The sequence below is a fragment of the Neolamprologus brichardi genome, chromosome 23, assembly GCF_056152115.1.
Source record: "Neolamprologus brichardi isolate AB-2024 chromosome 23, ASM5615211v1, whole genome shotgun sequence".
Taxonomy (NCBI): domain Eukaryota; kingdom Metazoa; phylum Chordata; class Actinopteri; order Cichliformes; family Cichlidae; genus Neolamprologus; species Neolamprologus brichardi.
Window position 1 is genome coordinate 12864567 of NC_142125.1, and position 24555 is coordinate 12889121.

At 46.3% G+C, this 24555-nt stretch overlaps 2 protein-coding genes across 7 annotated transcripts in view; one reads left to right on the plus strand and one right to left on the minus strand.

Moving 5' to 3' along the window:
- The first annotated feature begins 488 nt into the window (after positions 1-488).
- On the plus strand, positions 489-10235 carry zbtb11 (zinc finger and BTB domain containing 11). Its single transcript, XM_087836294.1, has 10 exons — positions 489-1031; positions 2043-2296; positions 3234-3465; positions 3554-4575; positions 5369-5686; positions 5769-6189; positions 8209-8326; positions 8407-8565; positions 9093-9268; positions 9461-10235. The coding sequence occupies exons 1-10, from the start codon at positions 722-724 to the stop codon at positions 10000-10002; spliced, it is 3552 nt and encodes a 1183-aa protein (XP_087692420.1). The 5' UTR covers positions 489-721; the 3' UTR covers positions 10003-10235.
- Positions 10236-11558: 1323 nt separating this feature from the next.
- The window catches only part of tp63 (tumor protein p63), a 57230-nt gene continuing 44233 nt past the window's right edge, over positions 11559-24555 (minus strand). For 4 of the 6 annotated variants that reach the window (XM_087835782.1, XM_087835781.1, XM_087835779.1 and 1 more), the window contains 10 exons: positions 19125-19311; positions 18921-19036; positions 18517-18626; positions 18299-18435; positions 18029-18111; positions 17822-17946; positions 14385-14530; positions 13977-14124; positions 13017-13110; positions 11559-12918 (listed from right to left, as the gene is read on the minus strand). In XM_087835782.1, coding sequence (XP_087691908.1) covers positions 12622-12918; positions 13017-13110; positions 13977-14124; positions 14385-14530; positions 17822-17946; positions 18029-18111; positions 18299-18435; positions 18517-18626; positions 18921-19036; positions 19125-19311 — 1443 coding nt within the window. In that variant the 3' untranslated portion in view covers positions 11559-12621. The remainder of the gene's footprint in view (positions 12919-13016; positions 13111-13976; positions 14125-14384; positions 14531-17821; positions 17947-18028; positions 18112-18298; positions 18436-18516; positions 18627-18920; positions 19037-19124; positions 19312-24555) is intronic. The other 2 variants (XM_087835780.1, XM_087835785.1) reach the window with 1 other exon arrangement.

A 24555-nucleotide genomic window follows, 5' to 3' on the forward strand; every position in this document is an offset into this window, starting at 1 on the left:
CCCCTATGGTCTGCTGGTCCGTCAAGAACCACACAATTCCTCATATATATATATATATATATATATATATATATATATATATATATATATTCAAATATTACTTATAATTATAAACATTCATCTTTATAATTTATAGATGAAGGATGATTATAATAATCATCTTAAATTTATTTAGTTAGACAAATACAAAATAAATTCAAGATAAATACATATAATTATTTAGTTAAATATTTATTTGTGGGATTTAATTTATATTTTTAAATAAAGATCAATACATGGCCTTACACAGTGTCAGGCGAGACTGTCGGTTTTGTTACGCCCACTAAAGAATAATAAAGATTTAGATAAGTGCAAATATTTCATCTATAAATAAAAAATAAATACACTTTTAAATTGCTCGGGTTCTTTTCCATGACGTTAAAGCTTTGCACATTGTGCCCTCTTGTGGCAGGGAAAACATTTGCGTACTTCCGCCCCTGTTACGCCAAATCCGGTTGTGCAGCAGCCATTTTGTCTGTTCGGGCATTTCTCCCCAGTCGGTTGCGAACTGCAGTTCCACCTTCGCAAATAATTTGAAATGCGGTTGTAGCGGCTCCATTTCGCATTAGCAACGATCCGAGCGACGTCGAAAAATTTCCGGCCAATTTCGGTAAGCTGAGGAGGGCCCTCCTCTTCCAGAAAAATCCACAGTTCGGCCTGAGAAGCGCGGCTCGGCTCGGACATGTCGTGTGAGGAAAGCTACTTGGCCATTATACGCTACCTGACCGACGAGCGGGAGCCGTACGCGCCGGGGACGCCCGGGAACACCAAGAGGAAGATCCGCAAGGCGGCCGCCTGCTACGTGGTGCGGAATGGGACCCTATATTATCAGCGCAGGTTGAAGGGCCAGAATGACTTCACGGAGCTGGAGGTGGTGCTGCAGGACGAGCGCAGGAAGGAACTTATCAACGAGGCGCACATTATGATGGGCGGAGAGCACCTGAACCAGCAGCTCACCTGGGAAGTCATCTCCCAGAAGTACTGGTGGAGAGGTGAGAGAGCGAGGGGTGCGGCTCATAGTTAGTGTGAGGAGTAATGAGCCGGTGAAAATAAATACGATGAGCCTGCCTGCAGAAACGCACGCTCACTACTGCTCCCTGTCGCCATCTAGCGGCCAATGAGGAGATTGGTTTCGAGCGGATGGATGTTATTAGAAGGGAATATTAAATTGATATAAAGGAGAAAACAAATCGCTTCTTGTGTTTGCTTCGGACTCTGATATCAGATACATGTCTGCGTAGAAACTGTCCGATAATAATCGTAATGTGTACATTTAGATCAGATATCCTGGACAGGCGATCCAGCGTTTGCACAAACAAGCACAGATGCAGTGAGGGGGTCTCTGTTTACTGTACACACTGATAAAACTGCAGAAAGGCAAATTTAAGCGTTTTCTAACGATGTCCTGAGGTTATTGGACAGATCGAGATGGCTCAGGGCACACAGCTGACATGTTTGCAGCTGCTCCTGAAAACGAATGCAGTCATTGTGTATTATTGCTGCCAGTCCAGCTGTGCAGAGCTGTTCTCCGGAAGATGACAATATCTTTCTTCATGTGTTTTTAATTTTTATTATCTAGTTTGACCTTTTCGTCTGTTTTAACTTCAGACTGTTGAGTCTGCACAAAAGGTTGATTAAGTATTTGCAATTTGAACACCCATGAGGATTTTAAGTATGTCAGATGGTCTTGAGATTGACCAGAATTAAATATTTGACAAGTTAAAACAATAAATCAAAACAATAGAGTCACAAAAATGTAGTAATGGATTGGTTAGTCCTCATTTCAGATCCATCTTTTTATTCTTGGAGTAGCTTTTTATGATTCAGTGTTCAAAATAAGCCTCCCTTGTCTTAAACCTGCCTAATTTTAATCCACCACTAGTCAGGAAATGATTCCTTTTACTGCTAAAGGCGTGACAGGAAGTGCTTTAATTTTCACACGTGTGTAGAACAAATCAGTTTCTGGTATTGATCAGAGAGCCGCTGTCATGCATCCCCCTTAGGGATCCTGAAGCACGTCAAAGACCACATCAGGGAGTGCGCTCACTGTCAGAGCAAGCGGGGCACCGATGACGGCTCGGGGCAGCGATCGTTCTCCCGACCGGGCAGACGCAAGACTGCTGCCAACTCCAACGAAGAAGAGGAGGAGGAGGAGGAGGAAGAAGAAGAGGGAGAGGAAAATGTATTCTTCACAGATTCTTCTCAGCAACAGAGGTCCAAGATGGCGAAGGGGACGCCGAAGCATGAGCTGGTGTTTGTGAGTATCAGAGGTCTCGTTCAGTGTTTCCCACACATTTATGGTTGTTTGTGCTGCATGTTGATTATTTAACATGACTCATCATTAATGAAACAAAAGCCACGGTGTTACTGATGCTTTTCTTTGACTTTCCAAAGACATCAGGGGTGGTCCCTAAAATTTGGCTCTGGATTAGGGCGTGTTTGTGGTGCTTTTGAAGACATGAGTCGCTTTCACAGGTTCACCCACATTAATGCGACTCTTACCTCCTCTGCTTAGATCTTGTTGAGCAGACGCTCATTTCCAGCCATCTTGGCTCAAGCTAAGTTAAATGAGCTTGTAGGGAGGGGTGACGACGGGCAGGAATGGGTATGTGTGTCCCAAAATGACAAATGGCTGCGGTTCAGCTCGATCTCCTCCATCTTGAACTGCAGTTTGTAATTCTGGTTCTGCAGCAGAACCACCTGTTGCAGGCTCTGGCTAGAGTCACCCTCTAGCTGAGAGAGGATCTTAAGAACAGAACCAGGACCGCCATCGTGCTTCAGGATTCTGCAGACAGTGAAAACAGATCTGATACCAGTGATAGATTAATAAGTTGTAATCTCTCACTGTGAAGACAAGTCTGGGAGGTGTTATCACCATCTGCAGCACACCTGAATCCATGACTGAAAGGATCCTGCTAGCTTGGATAGATTCCTGCCTTTGGAAGCAGCCGTCCAACATCTGAGACTGCCAACCAGCAGAAAAACAGGAGGCAGGAAGGGCCTGGCTCATCTGGTTAGCATTGGCTGGACTTTCAAAATAAGAGCTGACCACTGGGTAGTAAATTGATCATGCTTGGTGTGGGAGGGAGGAGAGAATAAAAGTTGAAGTTTGCATGTGAGAGAGTTTTTTTTTTTTTTTTTTTTATTTCTGAATAAAACTGATGCTTTTCCCTAAAATGTGTTTTATTTTTCAGGTTGACAGTAAAGGCGTGGTCAATCAGTTCCTGTCCAAACACAGCCAGACCATGTTGGACAAACTCAACGAGCAGCGTCTCAGCAATCAGTTCTGTGACATCACGCTGCTGATCGAAGGCGAGGAGTACCGTGCGCACAAAGCTGTGCTGGCAGCGTGCAGCGAGTACTTCAACGAGCTCTTCTTTGAGAAAGGCGCTGCGTCCACGCACGAAGCGGTCGTCGACCTCTCTGGTGAGCACTTTGTTTTGTTTTGTTTTTAATTCCTTGCGGGATGTTTTCCTCCTTCGCCCAGCTTTAACATTCCTCCTTCTTCCTGCAGGGTTCACCAAAGCCAGCTTCCTCCCGCTGCTGGACTTTGCATACACATCCACGCTTACGTTTAACTTCTGCATCATGGCGGACATCGCAAACCTCGCCCGACACCTGCTGATGACCGAGGTGCTGCAGATCTGCGAGTCGGTACATAAGCAGGTGGAAGAACAGAAGCTGACGGTGTATCAGAGGGGAGACGTTCACACGGTGTTGTCGAGCGAGCCGGCCACTCAGGAAGAGCCGAAGAATGACTCTGAAACCTACATGGTGACCATAGAGAGTGACGGACAGGCATTAGTCACGCACAGCGGCGTCACCGTGTCAGGCGAGACATTGACTTTTGTTACACCCTCTGAAGACGGCTGCATCCAGCAACCGGTGGCGGTCATTACGCAGACAGTAGAAGGAGAGGAAGTACACGAAGGGGAGGCTGGACAGAGCGAGACTGTGGCCCTGATTGCACACACCGGGCAGGTGGAACCGGGCGAGACCGTCACTCTTATTTCAGGGGATGCTGAAGGTTTGGAGGGGGAGACGATGACTGTGGTCACCCACAGTGGGCAGGCGGGGGCCAGCGAATCCCTCGCCGTGGTGTCCGCATGTTTGGCGATGGAAGAGCCACAAGTCGCCGAGGCAGAAACATTTGTCATAAACGTGGAACTGAACAAAGAGAGCCCCTTGGAGGTCACCCAGCTGGCTCCTGCAGCGGTAACGCCAACTCAGGAGGCCACTACAGAGGAGCAGAGGGTCGAAGCAGCACCACTGCCGCAGAAACGCAAACGAGGACGTCCAGCAAAGGTGAGGAAGGAGGTGGAGATAGACGATTTCCTGCCACTGGAGGACGAGGAACCTTCTGCAGATGAAAGTCCCTCAGACAAGCAGGAGTTCACGTCAGATGACCCCAACAGGAGGCGACTCCGGCAGCGCTCCATCGCAGAGGGCGGTTACGCTCGTCTGCATATGGGGCTGGAGGAGGAGGAGGAGGCTGCAAAGAAAGGTTCAGCCTCACCGCGTGTTGCCACCCCGAAGGTACAAAACAGTCATCCCATCAAAAATCATTCGGCACTGCTTCAATGCTTCCTCAGAATCCATGTTTACAGCATTAAACAATGTAGATTTAACAAAGACATGAAAAAGTTCACAGGGGTGTGTCTAAAGCCTGAGCTCAGGCCTGGGGCTGCAGAACATATTTACTCAGTGAAAGAAGATTTCAGTTAACTGAAATCAATTTAAAAGCAAGAAATATTCGTAGTTTTTGTCTTTATCATTTTGATCGCTTTTCTCAACACTTCCTTCCACGAGGCTTTGTTTGTCCAGACTTAGGATGTTCACATGACTCAGAGTTGGCTGCCTTCAAGCGTTTTGTGTTATAAGATCTTCTCTTCAACAAAACTCTCAACCTCACGCCTTTTTGTAAAGCGTCCCTATGATACAAAAAATACCCTCCAAGTTACAATAATTAAGAAGACTAAAACCAACCCTGAAATAAAACTAAATGATCTTGAACAATATAAACTGAAACTCTGCAAATCCATTCTAATAATGAACTGAAACAGAGTTTAATAGTGAAAAAATAATTAAAAAGCTCATAACAAATCAAAATAAAATCTACTTAGAAAGTAAAAAACAGCTTTGCTCTAAAACTGATTTCTTGTAGAGAAGGATACCGAACCCTCCTCCACTGAAAATGCAAACTGGTTTTCTTTAAGCTCTGTGAGAGTCAAACAAAGAAGTGCTTGTGACATTAAACCTTTGCTTTTGTTAAAAATAACAAGATATGGCACATGTTGAAATATTTGTGGTGTTGGTACTTGTGTTCTAGGTTGGGTCGAGGCCCGGGAAGAGAGGCAGGCCGCCCAAGCAGCCTGTGGAAAGTCAGGTGGAAGCACTGCCTGAGTCTGCAACAGTTCCGGCGGTCAGTGCTGCGGAGAGTGTTACGACTGAGGAAGTTGCTACTGAGGAGGCTGGGGCTCCGAAGGTTTCGGAGCCAGAGACCACAGCCAGTCAGGAGAGAACCCAGGCAGAGAGCACCGTAGACGGCGAGCACACGTGCTCCGAGTGCGGCATGTCCTTCCAGAGACGTTACTCCCTCATCATGCACACGTTAAAGCACGAGAAAGCTCGAGGGTACAAGTGCAGCGTAAGTGTTGGCGCGTGTCACTGCGTGGTGTTGAATTGTTAATGCTGCCCGCTCTCACCGTGAGGTTTCTGTTTCCTTGCAGCTGTGCAGTAAGGAGTTCCAGTACGCCGCCTCTCTCCGCGCCCACCTGGCCCGACACAAGCAGCAGAGCAGCCAGCGAGCCCCCGTCGCCAAACCCTCAGTGGGGCAGGGCTCCGAGGGGAGAGCGGACAGCGAGGTGGACGAGAAAACGTCGTCATCGTCCTCGCTCACCAAAAGAGAATTTGTGTGTGACATTTGCGGGAAGACCTTACCGAAGCTCTACTCCCTGCGGATCCACATGCTGAATCACACCGGTGTGCGGCCTCATTCCTGCAAGGTCTGCGGGAAGACGTTCGCCCACAAACACAGCCTGAAGATGCACCGAGCGCTGCACGACGTCACCAAACAGTTCCAGTGCGAATTCTGCAAGAAGTCGTTTGTGAGCAAGCGGAGCATGGAGGAGCACACCAGCCTCCACACAGGTCAGTCACAGGACCTCAGCTTTCTTCTCTTTAATCCAGGATTTCTGAAAATTCTTCTTTCCGATTGGTCGGCATCTACCTGACTGTTTTTCTTGTTCTGCTTTGAGCAGTGATGGGAATAACGGCGTTACTTTTTTCAGTAACGAGTAATCTAACTAATTACTGTTCCTATCGTTACAATGCCGTTACAGTTACTAACAAGAAAATGCGGTCCGTTACTATTTTTCAACAAATAGACGGTTGAAGCTGTGTTCAGCTTACGCATCTTATATCAGTTGCACGGAAGTAGCTGACTACGTAAGTAATCTGGACGCTACAGCTTTAAGCAGCTGCGCGCTCCCGTGGACGATAATCATGATCACTTTTCGGCACAACACCTGGAGCTAAGGGGGCAAAACGATCACATGAGTGCTGCTGTTTGACTGAGGAAGAATAAAGTAGTCGTGGTAAGCCAATCACATGACCACTTAAAGACAAAGCAACAAGGTGATACATACCAGTTTTTAAACTGTGTTGATAGGCCACGTAAAACCACAGTCATGATAAACAATCTATACGTGGCGTTTTTTCCTCAATAGTTTCGTCACGTTTGCTGTCTAAGGACAGCGCTAGCAAGCGCTCTCTGCTTATGAGCAGAAAAAACAAACAAAGTTTTAGGAGTGACGGCGAGAGAGAGAGAGCGAGTTTTGAGACGTTTAGCGTGTTTGGAGTGTGTAGTTAATGTGTCGTGTTGTGTAGTTAGTGTGTAGTGTTGTGGATAGTTTTGTGTTGTGTGTCAGAACAATGAAGCGACTGCTGTCGCCAGGTAGAAACAGGAGTGATACACCTGCTGTCAGACCTGCAGGTATCAGGCTGTGATGTTCTCCTTTATAGTGGACAGAAATATTTGGAGTAGCACAAATGATTTGTGCGCATCTTATTGAATGCAGAACAGCTGATTGTTCTGTAAATAGTTTGAAATGGTTATTTAAAAAATCAAGGTAAAAGCTAAATGGATGCAAATAACTTTGTTGTTTGCAAAACTTGTGCATAGGATTTTAAAATATACAATTTATATTTGCATTTAAAGTTATGAAATATGATTCATTAAACATGTTTGTGGTTGTTACAGTAACAAACATAACTTTTTCTACTCTGAATTTATGTTTTTTGTCTGATTTTAGATCAATTGTGTTAATACAGTATGTCAAAATGAAAACATGACTGTAAATTCAGACACGTGAGGTTTTGTTGATGATACCAAAAAAGACAAAGTAAATAGTTTTTAAAGGTAAAATGTGGAGGGAAAATCAAAAGTAGTTAAAAATGGCCAATTATACCCTGGACCCGAGAGGGTTAAACCATTTTTTAAAGTAATGCAATAGTTACTTTTCAAGTAATTAATTTCTTTTGGAATATTGTAACTCAGTTACTAACTCAGTTACTTTTTTGAAGAAGTAACTAGTAACTATAATTAATTACTTTTTCAAAGTAACTTGCCCAAGACTGGCTTTGAGACCCTCTGTGAACTGAACAAACGCTCAGCAGGGGGAGACTGGAGGGTCAAACTTGAGTTCAAAACAGAGGCTTTCTTTACATTGGTTGGCACAACAAAACCTTAAACAGAGATGATGACTGTCATGATGGTGGTAGTCGACCAGGTTATGTGTTCAGCATCAGTTACCACGGTGATTTAGCCAGGAGAAAAAGAGCCTCTTTCACGATGGAGAAAACGCTTAACTTTGACAGTGATTGTCTGTGTTTTTCTCTGTTTTATTTGTATTATTTAGGGTCTTTAACTTAACTTTAACTAAAGTGTCTTGAGGGCCCTGTTGTTCAATTGAATTGAACTTGAATTTTATCTTTGCAGTAGAGCTCTCTGGTTCATGTGCCGCTATGCTCTCACTCTCTGAGGCTGCGGAGCTGTCAGGAGAGGCAGCTGATTACCGCTCTGACAAAGTGTCTATAGTGTTATATAAAAAAAGCTTGGCTCAGTCCTTTGCAGTGGCCTTTATGACAACATCACCATTTCCTTATCAGGTGAATCGAAGTACCTCTGTACCACATGTGGAGCCACCTTCCACCGAGCCTCCGCTCTCAGCAAACACCTGAAGAAGCACCAACCCAAACCCGACGTCCGGCCGTTCGCCTGTGAACAGTGAGTAACTCTTCGTCAACACCGTCCTCTTTGCTTCAGAGCCCGAGCTGTGGTCTCAGTCTGCTTCCTCTCTTCCACAGTTGCGATAAGAGGTTCTACGAAGCCAAAGATCTGCAGCAGCACATGAACAAGCACATGGGCCTGAAGCCTTTCCAGTGCCAGGTGTGCGGGAAATGTTATAGCTGGAAGAAGGACTGGTACTCGCACGTCAAGTCCCACAGCGTCGCCGAGCCTTATAAGTAAGTGTGACAGGGGCGATGTGCACCAGTCACATCCCAGAAATCAGAAGTAGAATAGCTTCAGGGAATTTACTCCTACAACACAACAGGAGCGCCCTGAGACACCTATCACCATGCAACTTCAGACCTCTGAGGCGAACTTGATACGTAATGGTGGCCCCTCCCCAAAACTTTTTTGCTTTCAGTCCTGCTGTGACACTGAAAAACAAAATGAAGCTTTCTGCTGATTATAAAACATTTTTACCATCCTTCACAACTTCATGTTCTGCTTTTCTTGGTGCCGATTATCAATGATTTCATACCAGCTGAAATAAAACCAAACTCGCTGCCATGGAAATATGTAAAGGACAGTAAGCGGTACCGTTATTTCACTTAAACTCCTTCATGGTTAATGAGTGATGTAAATTGTGAGGTGGGGACAGTTACAAATGCTATGGTTGTTGCAACAACACGATTGGCTGGCTTTGATCTCCGTTCGGTTTTTGCATCGTGCGCTTTGCAGTGACGCCCTTTGTTTGTGTCGTCAGATGTAACGTCTGTGGAAAGGAGTTCTTCGAGAAGGCTCTGTTCAGGAGGCACGTGAAGAAAGCCACGCACGGGAAGAAGGGCCGAGTGAAGCAGAATTTGGAGAGAGAGTGCGAGCACTGTGGCAGGAAGTTCACGCAGCTCCGGGAGTACAGACGCCACATCAACAACCACCAGGGTAAGTCCGTCATGTAGAAGATGATTTTTATCGCTAAAGTACGAACGTATAACAACGTAACCTAAAATGAGACCTCCCGTCACTCTCTTGTTGACTCTGCTGCCCTGTCTGCTGGTGGCGAATTAGTTTTCTGTCCTATAAATGCGATCATTAACGCCCCTTCATCTTTTTTTTTTTTTTTTTTTCTTGAAGGAGTGAAGCCTTTCGAATGTCTGACTTGCGGTGTCGCCTGGGCTGATGCACGCTCTCTCAAGCGCCATGTCCGCACTCACACAGGAGAGCGGCCATACGTGTGCCCCATGTGCCAGGAGGCCCACATCGACGCACGCACTCTACGCAAGCACATGGCCAAGTACCACGTGGACAGCCTGCCTGGGAAGATCATGCTGGAGAAGGACACCCTCCAGTTTCACAACCAGGGCACACAGGTGGAGCACGCAGTCAGCATCCTGGCGTCCGACCTGCCCCCCGAGCTACGGCCTGCGCAGCAGCCGTCCTCGGAGGAGATCGAGACGGTGCTGATCACGGAGGAGACGGTGGAGGCCGTGGAGGCCGTCCAGGCTGTGCAGGCGGTGAGCGACGGCTCGGTGGCGACGCTCTCGGATCAGGGCATCATGCAGGTCGTGAACTACGTCTTGGCCCAGCAGGCGCTGACGGGGGGGAAGCTCGAGGAAAACCCTGAGGTGATTCAGACGATGGAGGTGGAGGTGGCTCACGTCGCCGAGGTAGAGTAGCTGTGGGCCTGAGGACGGGGACTCCCCACATAGACTGATCACGTTGCTTCAGTCTATATAAAATGTAAAAAAAACAACAACATTCAGATCCTATTTTTCTGAACTTGTAAATAGTGTAATGATCTCAGACTCGAGGTTTTCACTGTGTGCATTATCTGTAAATAGCTAAACAAACAGTAAGTGTCGTTGCTCAGGAGGAATGCAGGCAGAATTAAAGCTTTGGCTCAAACGTTTTCCTCTGGTCTCTTTTTGTTGTTGTTTGTTTTTTGTTTTTTTTAGCTAATACCAAGATGATGATGGCCGCTCAAGCCTTTGTCCTTGTGTTCTGTATAGTTTGTGGTTCTGTCACTGCACCGGCTTCCTGCAGGTCATCAAAAAGACATAAATGTCTTCTGTAGATTTGCAGATGGTGTTTTTATGTGTAAAAGGTACAGTAGATGGATTTTGTTTTTTGTTGAATTTGATTGTTCACATACTTATCAGTGTCACAGTAGAGCACCACTAAAAAGGCACAGCTTGGACCTCCTTCAGGACCAAGTCTCCCCATCTCAGTAAAACATTGAGGAGCTGTTTTGAAGCAGCTTGTAATTTATTGGTTTGCCCGATATTGTTTGATTATTTGTGTGGAAGGTAAAGCTCTTGTTGAAACTTGTTTGTGAGTCCTGTCATCCTGGGAGCCTTTTTTGTTTTTCCTCGTCTTTTGCCAAACAGCTGGCCTCCTACTTTTTGTCAGGTAGCTTATAAAGTTACTGCAGGTTTTTTTCAAAGCCAAACATTTCAGCTAAAAACAAAGGCAATAGCAGCTTTTCCTGTTTTTGGGTGTGCAGTAAAGGCATCGTGTTCCCAGTAATTTCGTTCCCAGCTGTTGACAGCCTTTTTCTTTTTCTTTGTAGACCAACCCAGAAGGTGGTTCTTCTGAGAATTGGACTCTGTAGCAGGAGTTAGTTACCTTTGTTAGGTAACTGTAGTTCTTTCCAATTAAAAAAAAAATGTACACAATCAGATCTCTGGTGGAAAATGTCTTCACCGTTCCTGGAAGATCCCTCAGACCTCCACATGCAGATAACAAAGAGTCTATTTAATGTTTTTTAAGAGCGTCTCAGTAACGTGTAGATTTGTGGTAAACAGAAAGCTCGCCATCTCGCAGTTCCAAGGTTTTTTGCTTTGCTTCTGTGTTTTGACTTGGTTGTTTGTCATTAATGACATGGTGTAAAATGTCCTGAGTTCATCTTAGGTTGTATTTTTCTGGTAAGAGTCTCTTTCACTTCTTTGTGCAGATTCTTAGAAGCACTTTGTTGCTTTTTGCAAACAATTTTAAAGCTTCTTTTTTTCTTTACACAGAAACCTTTTAGTTGTCGACTTCAGAGGCTCAACCTCCTCGCTGGTTTCAGTCCTGCTTTTGTACTTGTCCTTTCTGCTCAAAGAATAAAAAGAACATGCAGCAGTGCTGCGACGCTTAAACAACTTCGTGTGACTTGTTGAAATGACGTCAGCCACATAAGTTCGAGATATCTTTGAGTTTGTTCAACGCAGAAATAAACTGACACACAGGAGTGTTAACATGCAATACAGCAAGTATGGATATTTATTTCAGATTTATATCAAAATACCCTCGATATACTGAGACATATTTACAATACATTGTACAAAAATATGAAACTGCAGTCGGTTTCTGCTTCTTTCTAACAAATGCAGACTACTGGAGAGAAAGCTGGGCTAAATCCTGTGTCCACACAGACACACTGCATGTACTCCTGTGAACTGATTAATACATTGTTCTTAGTGATAAAGCTACCAAACAGTTTGGTTCATGAAGGAAATCATGCAGTTCCCTTAGAGCAAGTTAAAAAAAACAGAACTATACAAATTTATATACATTTAACTCCAGTTTCCTCTGCCAAAAGATCAAAAAAATACTTTTGCTCAGCAATAAACGAGAATAAAACGACATCAGTCATAACTGTGAAACACTGGGTGGAGTGTTAGGCCTATATGTGGCTACATCAAATGAAATACCATCATTTAAACACGCACGCACTCAAACACTTCACAAACAGACCTTTCAAGGCGATGCGTTGGTCTCACAACACATGAAAAAACATTTTTTAAAAAGCAAAATACGGAAGCTACAGCAGAAAAACAAATCGCCCATCAGCTGACGTAATACTTCTGAGAAGAAATGTTTGAAATGACTCCTGCCACGAGCGAAAACCAGTGTACTCGACTAAAAAAGGGTTACAAACTAAAATACACTTTTGCTACGGCCCATAGCAGAAACACAGCCCTAATAAAAGCCCTCTAATGCGGTTCCTTTCCATTCACGCTTTGACTCAGGAATGAATCGTGAACTCTTGAAACCTCAAAGCAATCTGGGAAGTCCTCAGCATTTCTTAAGTGCTCTCAAGAAATTACAACATAACAATAAAATGTAAAAGAAACAAAAACAAAAAAAATGCACCTTTTGCTCAACACCTTTAAAATAACTTGGCGGGACAAAATGAAAGTAAGTGCGTCTGTGTGTTTGTTCTCAGCAGGCTTTGCACTAAACAGCAGGTTTTCAAATGAAATGTTCATCAGCAGGCGTGAAATGACAAGTGGGGACGCGGCGGTGGCTGCGTCTTACTCTCCCTCCTCCTTGATGCGCTGCTGTTTGTTGCGGCGCGAATCCAGGTCGAAGGAGAAGTCGGACCACTCGTCGCGGGGCGGGAAGGAGATGGTCTGGCGCAAGGTGAAGCGCACGGCGTCGATGACGCGCTCGCCCCGCGCCTCGGAGGAGCCCACGCTGACGGTGGAGGCGCTGCCGGTGGTGCGCACTATGTGGGGAGGAGGGGAAAAATCCATAGCCTGTCGGTGCTCCATGATGCCCTTCCAGATGATGTGCTGGAACTCGGCAGGGATCTTCAGCCTGGACAGGTCCTAATGGTCATTACACAGGGGAGCGTTAGTATTCGCAGGGGGAGCCAATCTTCTCTCTAACCCATCAAATGACTCGTGTTGGATAGGGAAGGGCTCACCTCCATGTTATAGTTCTCAATCTGGTAGATGTTGGTTAGGCCCTGTGCTGTGAAGTAGTCCAAGCAGCCGGCGCAGCCCAACCGAATAAGGAAGCTGCAGGAGGAAGAGGAGGAGGAGCGTGTTAGAGTTTGACATTTTTAGAGGTTCTCATCAGAAATACGTACGTAATTACTCGGTATGTTTGGAATAAAGCTTAAAGGCCGTTCTCTTGACGCTCAGTGTAATTCTTTAAATAGTCCAGTGAGGTCACCTTTACAATCTGCACGGTTATGTTTAGTTTCTATTGTTTTCTATTTCTCGACTGTTCCCTTATTCTAATAAATCTACCGTTAAGTATTTGTAGGTAACTATAATTACACTGTCATTTCAAATAAATCCCATTTAAATCCATTTAACGAGAGGTGAAGCGTCGCTGATCGTTCTCAGGTGTCGTGTTTGTTTCTGACAGTGGACTTTCCCGGTGCCCCCCTCTCACCACGCTGGCATTAAAACCAGAAAGTGGAAACGGACGTCACGCGCAGCTCGAGGTTTAAACCCGCCTCTGCGAGCTGCTTCGTTCCTCCCGCCTCCTTCCAAAGAATTTTTTGTTGTTGTTATTGGGGTTTAATTTACTCGAGCGTACGAATAGTCCGAAATTACAGCAAAATGCACAGAATTGTGTCCAATCAGTGATCGTGTTGTCTGATCAGTGCAGCCATAAATCTACAGTTTTGTAGCGATGGCGAGGGAGTGTGACTGGCTGAAAAGTGAGGGGGCTGTGCTTGGTGAAACCACTGTCAGAAAAAAAAAAATGAACTAAAAAATGAAAAACTGAAAACAAAGAGGTCTGAGATGCGCTTGGTCACGTGATCAGCTCGCTGTGTGTTGTTGAGCCTCCGCACGCTTTGAAGACGAGCACAGTCTTCAGAAAGGACTAAAGGTGATGAGTGGATGTGTGGCGCTGTGGTTTGGTGAGGTACCTGGAGATGCTGCTGTCCATGGGGTATGGAGGAGGGGGGGTACAGTGGGAGGAGGGCACCAGGGGCAGCTGTGGCTGCAGGGCGTGTGTGGGGCTCAGTGAACTCATGTCGGCATTCATGGGGATGTGAGTGCCCATCATGGGAGTCACTGCAGAGACAAGAGGAGCTACTGTGAGCCTTTGGGGTGCGGGGGCGTGCAGAGGTCACTCTGTACTTGACTAATAATGCATCATAACAGGTCAGTGAGGAAGCTGCACTGGGGGAGGGGAAGTGAAGCGTTCAGGTCCCCTCCCGCCTGCCTCGACCCGCCATCTTTACAAAAAACCCGGAAACACGGGGACATTTAGGGGAGCGCGGGGCGTCTACGACCCGAGAGAGACGGGAGGAGAAAGAAGGTGGCGCACTTACTGTCAGTGAGGCCTCCAGACATGCTGGACGGGGTGAGCGTGTTACGCTGCTGGGGGTTGATGAGCTGGCTGACGGAGGGCAGCTTGTTGACCTTTCCGGGAGTGGGCGAGGTGGAGCCGAAGGAGGGCTGAGATGACATGGAGGTTCTTGGGTGGGAGAGAGGAGGAGGTGACGGTTACTGACAGCATTCAGCAGAAAACAACATGAAAACATTTTTATTCTAGTGATACAGAAAAAAAAAACAATCAGTGTCTTCCCTGCTACTGTCAGCAGACCCTCGCCCCAGGAAGCCAAGGAGATGGAAATATTACAAATATTTTACGCACTCTTTTCATTTGAGCTCAGTTTGAAAGACTCTACTGCAACTTAGTTTTTTATTGTTTCACTACTTTCTCCCAGAATTTCTCCTTCGACCACACGGGATATAAAAGATGGACGTAGGATCTGTTCTAAAGCTCTCAAACCAGATGTAACAGGCGAAGGGGCTGATCAGAGTAAAAACCAGATGGAAACTGCACACTGATTCACTAACTGGCTATTTTCAAAATGAGCCTCGTGTTTCACTCAGTGTGAGCTGAAAGTAGTGCCTGAGATCATCACGTCATCAAAAGGCTGAGGGATTTTTCCCAGCAGACTTAATCTCCTGCAGAGGAGTCGCCTCCTGCTGGACAGGTTTAAGAAACTGCTACGCTGGCTTCACCTTTCTGATTCAGGAGCTACATCCATCTTTTACACCAGGGCTGGGGAACTCCAGGCCTCGAGGGCCGGTGTCCTGCAGGTTTTAGATCTCACTCTGGGTCAACACACCTGAATCAAATGATTATTTTATTACCAGGCCTTTGGAGAACTTCAAGACATGTTGAGGAGGTAATTTAGGCATTTAAATGATCTGTGTTGGATCAAGGACGTATCTAAAACCTGCAGGACACCGGCCCTCGAGGCCTTAAGTTACCCACCTTCCCCTGCTTTACACAGTTTATAACACAGGTGTCAAACTCCAGTCCTTGAAGGCCAGTGTCCTGAAACTTTTGCACGCGTCCCTGTTGCAACACACCTGAATAAATGTAGTAGGTTATTAGAGTCTTGCTAATGACCAGTGAGACTCCAGTGAGAGTGGGGGGTGCAGCAGAGCACACAGCACAGGACTACTCAAGTCTATAACAATAAAAAGGCTTTAGCCCCAATTTCATCTCTTAACAGGCACATTTTCCAACAGAACAACAGGGAAAATCAGCAGTGGGCGTCACAATCACTGCATTTATCAAACCTGAAAGTGAAACTCTTAATATTAACTGCAGCATTAACTTTCTATGTTTCGACAAAAATCAGCAAACCCAAACTTATAAATGGAGAAAAATTCAAGCCGAAAAAACCCATTTATTATAATCTGACAGACAAAAGTGCAGCAGCAGAGTAAAATCATCTGTTTTAAACAGAACGGTTCACATCTTCCTCCGTTTAAGGAGATCTTTTATTGAGGAAAATGAAAAAACAAGCACACAAACTGTCCCGCAGTGACTTTAGAAAACATGACCAGCATCAGCAAAAAAAAACCCAACTCAAAATTAAAATCTAGAGATTTGAGTCCAGCTCTCGCAACAATGCAAAGACGCAACACACATAGTAAGAAATAAGAAATCTAAAATGATTCCTGTCCGTTTCACAGGCAGGAGATAAAGTGGTGCAGTCTTTATGGATCAAAGTAATGCATGCAATTCACATGTTCATTTACAGTTCAGTCTGTAGCGATTAGGAGGGGGATCGCGCAGGCCGGCAGCCTACTGAAACCCTCACACCGTCTGTCGCGGCTGAATAAAAACAAGACGTGATCATCCAGCATTTACAGCAGCAGCAGAGAGAGTAACAGAGAGTTCACATCCTCGGTGTAGAGTCCCGGGACGCACAGGAGGAAGCAGGTCACAGAAATCAGAGTTGATGAAAAGGAGGCAGAGAGGAGGTCCGTTTAAGTCGAGGGAGGAGGAAGAAGAGGAGGAATGTGGATTTCAGGAGGAGCTGCACCGCCGCCTCTGCTCTAATGCAGGTTCCAGGAGCTGGCTACCGAGACGGGTTTTTATCAGGCTGCAGGGAGGAACCAGAAAGAAGAGAAAGAGAGAGAGAGAGAAGAGCAGAAATAAGGGCTCACTGACAGAGGAGGAGGAGGAGGAGGAGGAGGAGGAAGGAGCGAGGGACCCCAGAGAGGTCCAGATGTTCAGAAAACTATACAAATGTTCAAGTTTGAGGTTCAGGAAACTCCTACTGTACTGCAGTAACACATGTGTCCAGAAGATGGCAGTATGCACACACAGATCACAGCCTTTTTACAGAACGGTGTTATTTGACATTTAAAGGGAAAGAAGGAAAGGTCTGAAACACTGCTGTTGACAGAACCTTTTATTTCCAATGCTGAATACAGTAATAAACTCCAACAGGTCAAAGGTTTTACAAAGAAAACTGGGAAAAACATGCAAAAATGGACAAACGGGAGAAGGATAAACACCAAATCCCAAGATTCTGGGGGTTGGCATCAAAATCTAATAGTGTCGAATTTGAAAAAGTCTTGAAAAATTCTGCACTCTCTGTCTCAAATTAAACGTCTGCTTTTTAAGCTCTTGTTAGTGCTGAAGGGCGGACGGGCAGCAAAACCACAAATAAAGTCAAAGAAAAACAGCGAGTGCAAGCACTACGTCACTGCGAGGCTGTCTGCCTTCGCTTAATGGGAAACTAGAACATAAGCAGTAATTATCATCACAGCGCTGTCAAACTATCACTTACTCCCATCTCCTCGTTTCCATAGCTTACAGTGAAAGAAGGGAGGCGGGACGAGGACGTGTGCGTTTGAGACACTTTTAATTACGCCGAAGCCGATAGATGAGGCCGAGGCACGGATTCTGTTTGCTGCTGTTGTGTAAAAACTTGGCAAAGCACCCAAAGGCGTTACCGGGAACCTTCTGGAAGCGTCTCCCTAACAAAGCGCAGCCAGGTACATTTGTCACGATTCATCAGCGTTGGCTCGTGTCCCATGAGAGCAAGAAGGAGGAAAGAAAATGACAAAAAAAACAACAACAAAAAACAGCTTTTGCTTGGACGCGAGGCTGAGCTGATTCGGAGTAAATTCTGTGAAACGCTGGCTAACACCTACTCCAGAGCGTTTATTATCAGCTCTTCTAGCTGCAACGCTTCAGCGGCGGCAGTAAATACAATAAAGAAATCTCATTTATCAGTGCAATCCACAATTCAAGCAACAAGTGAGCCATGTTCAGTCAGTTAGTCATCAGTGCCCTGCGTTCGAAAGACAAACTAACCTCCACGTAAGCAAAGAAGACGTTTACTGAGGCAGAGAGTGCAGCTGCATGCAAAGAAACAGTTGAATTCAACGGTGAAGCTTGCCCGTTCTGCATCTGTGTTTCACTCCACCAATAATCTGTTCTGGTACTCACTGTTTCTGCAGGAGGTTCTGCTGCTGCTGTCTGTATGACTCTATTGTGTGCTGCGGCAGGAACTGCATGAGTTCCAGCGACTCTTTGATTTTTACCAAAATCTCATAGATTTCGCGTCCTTTAATCTGAAGGGAACAGATAAGACGAGAGGTCAGCGAGCAGCTCAGACGCACCCCGAGCCGTGTGAGACGGCGGAGCCACACTTACAGGCAAACAAAAAACTTCCTCATCTGTGGATCTTCTCTTCTTGATGGTGGACATCTGTATGCCGTGGGAAACCTGTCGGAAGGCTGAAAAAGAGAAGAGGAGAGCGTGAATACAGCGGCCGCCGTGCTAAAGAGAACAAGTCGACCTAAGACAGAGCAGGAGGGGGAAGAAGCGAGGGGAAAGGCGGGTTAGTGAGAGTCCTCGACGCCGGCTGCATGTCGAGGAAGACCAAAAGCACGTCAGCCCGTCACCAGCCCCGGCCCTACTTACGGCGTTTCGTACCCTCACTGCTCTTTGTGGCGTCCGTTACGTGCTGCTTGCGGATGCTGTCCTCGTCGGCCTTGCGGTCGCGGCCCGGGCAGGCGCAGATCCTGGCTTCGAAGCAACGGCGCCCTAAAACCTGACCGCTGGGAGACAAAGACAGCCTCGGTCAGAAACAAAGCACGGCCAACGAAGGGGGCGACGGAGGTGGCGGCGGCGCGGCTTACTCTCTGGTTTCCAGGGTGACAATGATGAGAATCGGGCGCCTGTTCATTCCGCCCACGCAGCTCGAGTTGCACATGAAATTGTACAGAATGGTGGTGAATTCGGTCCCCACCTGAGGAGGAGAATGAGACTGCAGGTGAGTGACGGCGGCAGGTCGTATTTGGACATATTTCAGATTCGGGTCGTTTAAATTGGTTTAATTATGCAGAATCCAAATGTTTAACCAGTATTTGAAAAATGTGCGTTTTTGCTGAAAATCACATTTGAAGCTTTCATGGCGGCACTGAAAGCTTTGACGGAGAGGTTGGCGAAGGGTCGAGCAGCTGAACGTGACAGCGAACTCGCTGTCTGTCGCCATCAGAGTCGTTTGTCGCTTGGATACCCTGTAGGTTGATGGACAGCTCACCTGGGGAGGCTCATAAGGAACCAGGACGCTCTGTCTCCCAGTGATGGTGTCCTCCACGTACTGGGCGTGGCTGTTTCCCTCCACGCGGATCAGGTGGCTCGGCGGCGCTATCTGACCTGGAAGCAACACGAGTCGTATGGTCAAACGCCAACAACAAACAAAGACGGCCGAAGTGAAACACGAGGCGGTGGGATTTCGACTGACCGTCGTTGAATTCGCGGCTGAGCTCGTGGTTCGGGCAGCGTTTCACCACCTCGGTCACGTGTTCGGCTTTTTTGTAAACAGGCATGGCTCTGATCACGGCACCCTGGGGAGGAGTGGTGAGGACTTTGATCTGAATGGGACATGTCTTGGCGATCTGGCAGTATAACTTCTTCAGTTCGGTCGAATACTGCAAAACAAAACGAGAGAAAACACAAAAGATTACAGAAATGTTTTGATGGAGCGATCGGTGCTTAAATTTTAAAGCACAGATTGATCACAGAAACACCCGAGACGTGATGGTAAATGGATAAAGTCAGGGGGAAAAGGCTTTTGGAAACCTTATTTTGGTGAAAACTCAGATTCTTGGAGACCAGTAAAATTTAATTAAACTAATTCAGCTTAAAAATAAGTGCACAGCGGTGTTTGAAGGACTTTGGTAACACCTGCTGCCTCAGCTGTGCACTTCTGGCTCCCCTGAAGCAAAAAGGGTTAAACTGAAGACTGTGATTATGACCCACTTAAATAAACACACACAGCACTCGGCCCTACAAGTGAGTATTGGCCAACCTCAAAGATGTCTCACAGAAAGCCTCTGGGACTTCCGAGGAGCACCATAAAATTGACCCCTCCAGGGGCAATTAAACAGGGCCCGGCTTTCATCTCTGTTAAAGCATCTGATGGCCACTCATCACACAGAGCAGCTTCTGAAGCGCCTGGCAGGCTGGAGCTGCATTAGGCTGAGTGCAGGTGGATGACAACGACTCCGAGTGAAGGAGCGGAGGGCTAATCGCGGCAGTCACAAAAGATTCATCAGCGACGAGCCAAAATGTGATGGTTGATCACACAAACTGGCTCAGGCTCAAGTGTGCAGGCCAGGAGTCTTGAACAATGGATGCACCTTGATCCTTGGCACTGTTAGAAGCGATAACCAGTAAAGGCATCAGAAAGGCCGAGTTCTTACTAATAGGCACAACCCAACTGTGTACACAAGCCATTCAAATCACTGCTGTGCAAGCAGAGCTTTAAATCCTCTATGTGCACAGAGCTGAGGGTGGAGGGGCGGAGGGGAAATTTTCCTGTCAGTTTCATTTCGGAGTGATGAAAAGTGAACATTGTGAAAACTGCTCGGGGCTGTGTTCGGGAACAATGCAACATAAAATTGCACCTCTATTAAGTTTGCTTCCAATGAAAAGAAGCTCATCCCAGGAACCGTCTGTGCTCACTTTAAATATTACACAAGCTTGGCACGGACATTTTCTGCTCTTCTCCTCAGGCGCAACCTCTCCTTTCATCAGGACAAACCTAAAAGTGCACCTCCCCGTCTCTGCCTTATGCCTGCGTTTCGCCCACTGATGCAGTCTGCTATTAAACGCAACTTTTTCCATGTGCTGCTTTCCTCAAGTGACCCTCTTATAGTGACCCAACACCAACGCTGCAGCGCTGATGCTCACTGCTGGGAAACACGAATGCAAAGCAGAAGATTTTAACAATAAAACTGCGTTTTGATTCGTGCACAAGGACACGATGGATTGACTGATGAGGGCAGTTTAAGCTCTGGGACGTGTACATCAACACGGCAACTGAACTGACTCTTCCTTAAAATCAAAGCGTCTTTCTAGCAGCTTAAAAAAATGCCTCCAAGATGAATGGCTGTAGTTGCCCCCTCGCTCCTAACCTGATACTCCCCGTACGCCTCTGTCAGTCAGCTAAATGAGGTGGAGAAGCCAAGCAGAGAGATGGAGGAAGGGGGGCGAGGGTGTGGAAGAAGAGCAAAAGAGAAAGAGAGAGGTGCTGTGTAAAGGGTCTGCACAAATCTGAGCCTAAAGATCTAATCGCAAATGTTAGGCCAGAAACACTAAGTTTGTTTAGATGATATCCTACAGTTTCAAACACACACACACGCACACATGCATACACGCACACACGAGTGGCCCATCCCAGCCCTCAAGCTACAAACTTTGAGTACACAGCTCTGTGCTGCTGCTGTGTTTGCTCAGCAGTGAGAGCAGGAGCTGCTGCTGCTGATTGCTGAAAGCAGCATGCGGTTAAAGCCAACACTGTTCAGGGTGGAGGACAGCCAGTTGACTGATGGGGATTCAGTGGCTCACACAGGGTGCGGCGCTCAGGTGTTAACATGTAATTATGAGCCTTTCATTGGTCACAATGTGAATTACACGGCCGAGGAACACAAGGCGCACAATGCAGAGCCGCTTAATCACAATCATTTGAAAGAAAACTTCTGCGAGTGTTTGCAGGAAACACACGTGATGCATTGTTCAGCTGGCACGGGGCAAAAGTAATAAATGACCTAAAGTGGCTGGACTTTTAAATTCCACGTGCACATCTGGAAAGCTCAGCTGGAAACCGTGCGGACACAGCACTGCAGCTTTCAAGCTACAACGAAAATGCGTCTCTGGGATAATCTGACTACACGCAACATGCAATTTGTTCGGATACTCGGACATAGAAAGTAATTGCACACATGCAGCTAATGCACACAAACACACAGCACAGGAACACAGAGACACACACTTCCTGTGTTGCGCAGGTTGGGGCAGGCCCACAGTTGTAGCGTTCCTTTCTACCTGACAGGCGCTGCGGGCGCATGCAGAAGTCAAGTCCTGACAAACATCAGGCCTTAAACAAGCAACGTTTGGCGCCTCTGGTCTTGTCTTCTTCATACCTGACATGTCATGTCATGCCTACAGCGTCTCCCAAACCTGTTTAATTCAACAATAATCCAAAGAGTTTTTTTCCTCCCTCGCTCTACTTTTCTCTGAAACTGAAGCAAAGCACCTGCTTCTTAAATCTAAAACAGGGGGAAAAGTTGAACATTTTAGCGGACAATCTGCTCGGCCGAAGCTATCGCCACCAATCTCGACCACCCAATCTTAAGGATGACACCTGTCCCCGGGCAAACCTGTCCACCGACAAGCAGCATCACGTAGCCGGTGTTGAAAGAGTCAAACATGTATCTGTCCCTCTTGGGATTTGCCAATCAAATGTCTTCAGCAGAACAACTGTAACTTCAACTTTAAAACTGAAAGCACAGCCAACAGGTGGGAAGAGGTTTAGGGAAAAAAAAGCAATCGAGGATTTTCTCCTTTTCTTTTCAGATGCAGAGCAGCCAAAGTTTGCTAAACATGCTTAAAATTATTTTCAAAAACTGTTTGATCTGCTTATCCTTGAAGGAAGCGTTTGAGCTGCCAGCACTTTTTTGTCGTTCCAACCTTCAATTATAACACAACAATGATTTCTGTGTTGAGAGCACTCCAACAAACTCAGTTTGGTGAGGTCTGATCCAAATTCCTCCTTTTCCCCCTGATGACAGACTAATATCTGCCTTTTATATTTATACCACCGCAGCGTGATCCTGCTTTCTGTTGCTGTAAATCACTGCTGCAGGTACTCTGTCAGAAGTTGGAAAAAAAAGGAATCTTGTAACTTAAACTGTAAGAGAAAGGGCTTTTCCGTGAAGATTATGGAGAAATCCCATAGCCCATATCATAAAAACCTTTTCAACTCTGCCTTTTTAAAATTTTCCCCTCCACCTTTTCCCATCTGTAGCTTTTAGGGTTTGTCTCTCTGCGACGGGCGAGTCGTGACAAGCTTCTTGACACAAACAAGTCTCAGCCCCATCTCGTGAGGCGTGGGACGGGCCCGCAGATGTTCCATGGGCAAGTTGCGTCTTGCCGCCTTTCGCTAGAACACTCTTCTCTTTGAGCATTCCTCCTCCTCCTCCTCCGGCGCAATGTGAGATGCAACCATCAAGCTTAACTCTCTCAAAAAAGACAGAGCCCACTCCAAGAGCACAGGGTTCAGGAAAGAGGCACACAGTATTTACACAAGTATTATCTACAGGCCCTCAATCCATTACTGTAATCCCCCTGGGCTCAACAGCGTCCCAGTGATAGCCCGAACCATGACATTCCTCTCCTTTGACTAAATATGGTGGCAGTTAATACACACCGCAAACACAACTAGTCTTTACCCTGACAACAATGGCTACCTCCTTTAGCGGCGCAAAGAAGATGAAACATCTCTAAACTTGTGTATTCATTTGACCCGGCGACTGTTTTTCTCTAACCGAGCGCTGGGGGAGGGAATGCCGTGCAGGCTGCAGGAGTGCCGGCAGGGACTGGGAGCAGTTTCTGGGAAACACTGACGTGTTGCACCTTTTGCTGTGTGCCTCATCCTAGACAGGAAGAGGTTAAGGTGTGGGTTAGGGATTAGGTGTGTCTCCATAAGAACAGTCATCAAACAGTACAGTACACAGTCCACTAAGTCCCCGTGGAAGATCCCACAGGCCTTCAAAAAGGGGGCATTAGCGGATCTATGCACAGAGCAAAGCTGCAGTGACATCTACGGTGGCTCTCTGCCATCAGTCCATCAGTCCAGCAGTTGAGCTTATTGGGCTGAGATTATGGGAGCTTTACGAAAGATCTCCTGAGATCAGGAGCGGGAGCCTCCTTTGAGATGGGAACCGATGCTGTAATCGCTCTTCTTTAGAATCAGACTGGAAGCTGCAGCCAGCGAAAATCAACAAAACGACGTTCGGCGGGGAAACGCTGTAACGAATCTTTTCTGACAGGATCAACTGCATTTCAGAGTTGAGTGACATTTAACCTGGCTGCGAGGTACAAAAACAACAACAGTGCATGTGGAACCAACCCGACCTCACAGAAAACATTACAAGCAATCGGTCACGTGCTGGTCATCATTTATTTGTGCATTATTGTTTTCAAGGTCAACTCCAGATGAGCGCTCTAAACTGGCTCTAAACTCTAAGCAATGCAGTGCATCCACTTCCTGGCTCTTATTTATTTATGTATGGTCAAAATCAAACTCCAATTAAAAACAGTCATTAGCCCAAAAAGCAGTCTGTGTGTTTGTTTTCATGGACATAAATTGTAACAACAGGAAGTACGTGTCATGTCTGCAGTAAATAAAGGAACCAAGGAAACCTCCTCGCCTCTGTTACCACAGGGAAATAAATTGACATTTAAGTCAGACGTGTATTTTAACTTCTCAAATGGGCTCAGTTACTTGTTCCCAGTGCAGTAGCTTTATATCAGCTGCACATTTGCAATCTCCACCAACACTGGTGGCCAGTTGAGGAGAATAATGATGGTGGTGCTTCAGCTCTGAAACAGGAACAGCTTAGAGTTTAGCTGTCACCGAGGGAAGTGAACAAGCTTGTTGCCGGTTATGTGGTGCTGCTGATGTAAATGTCCAACGGGCTCCACAGCCTCTGTGCACAGACTGGTTATCCACAGGTGTGCAAAGTTGTTATTCTTGCTAATGTAAAAGTCATCGTAATGAGGTGCTTTGCACAAAAGGTGATGCTAATTACTTTTTAATGGCTCTGATTTTGTAATGCTACCCATCCTTCGTTAGGAGAACAAACTTTATTTCGATTGGTTAACTGTAC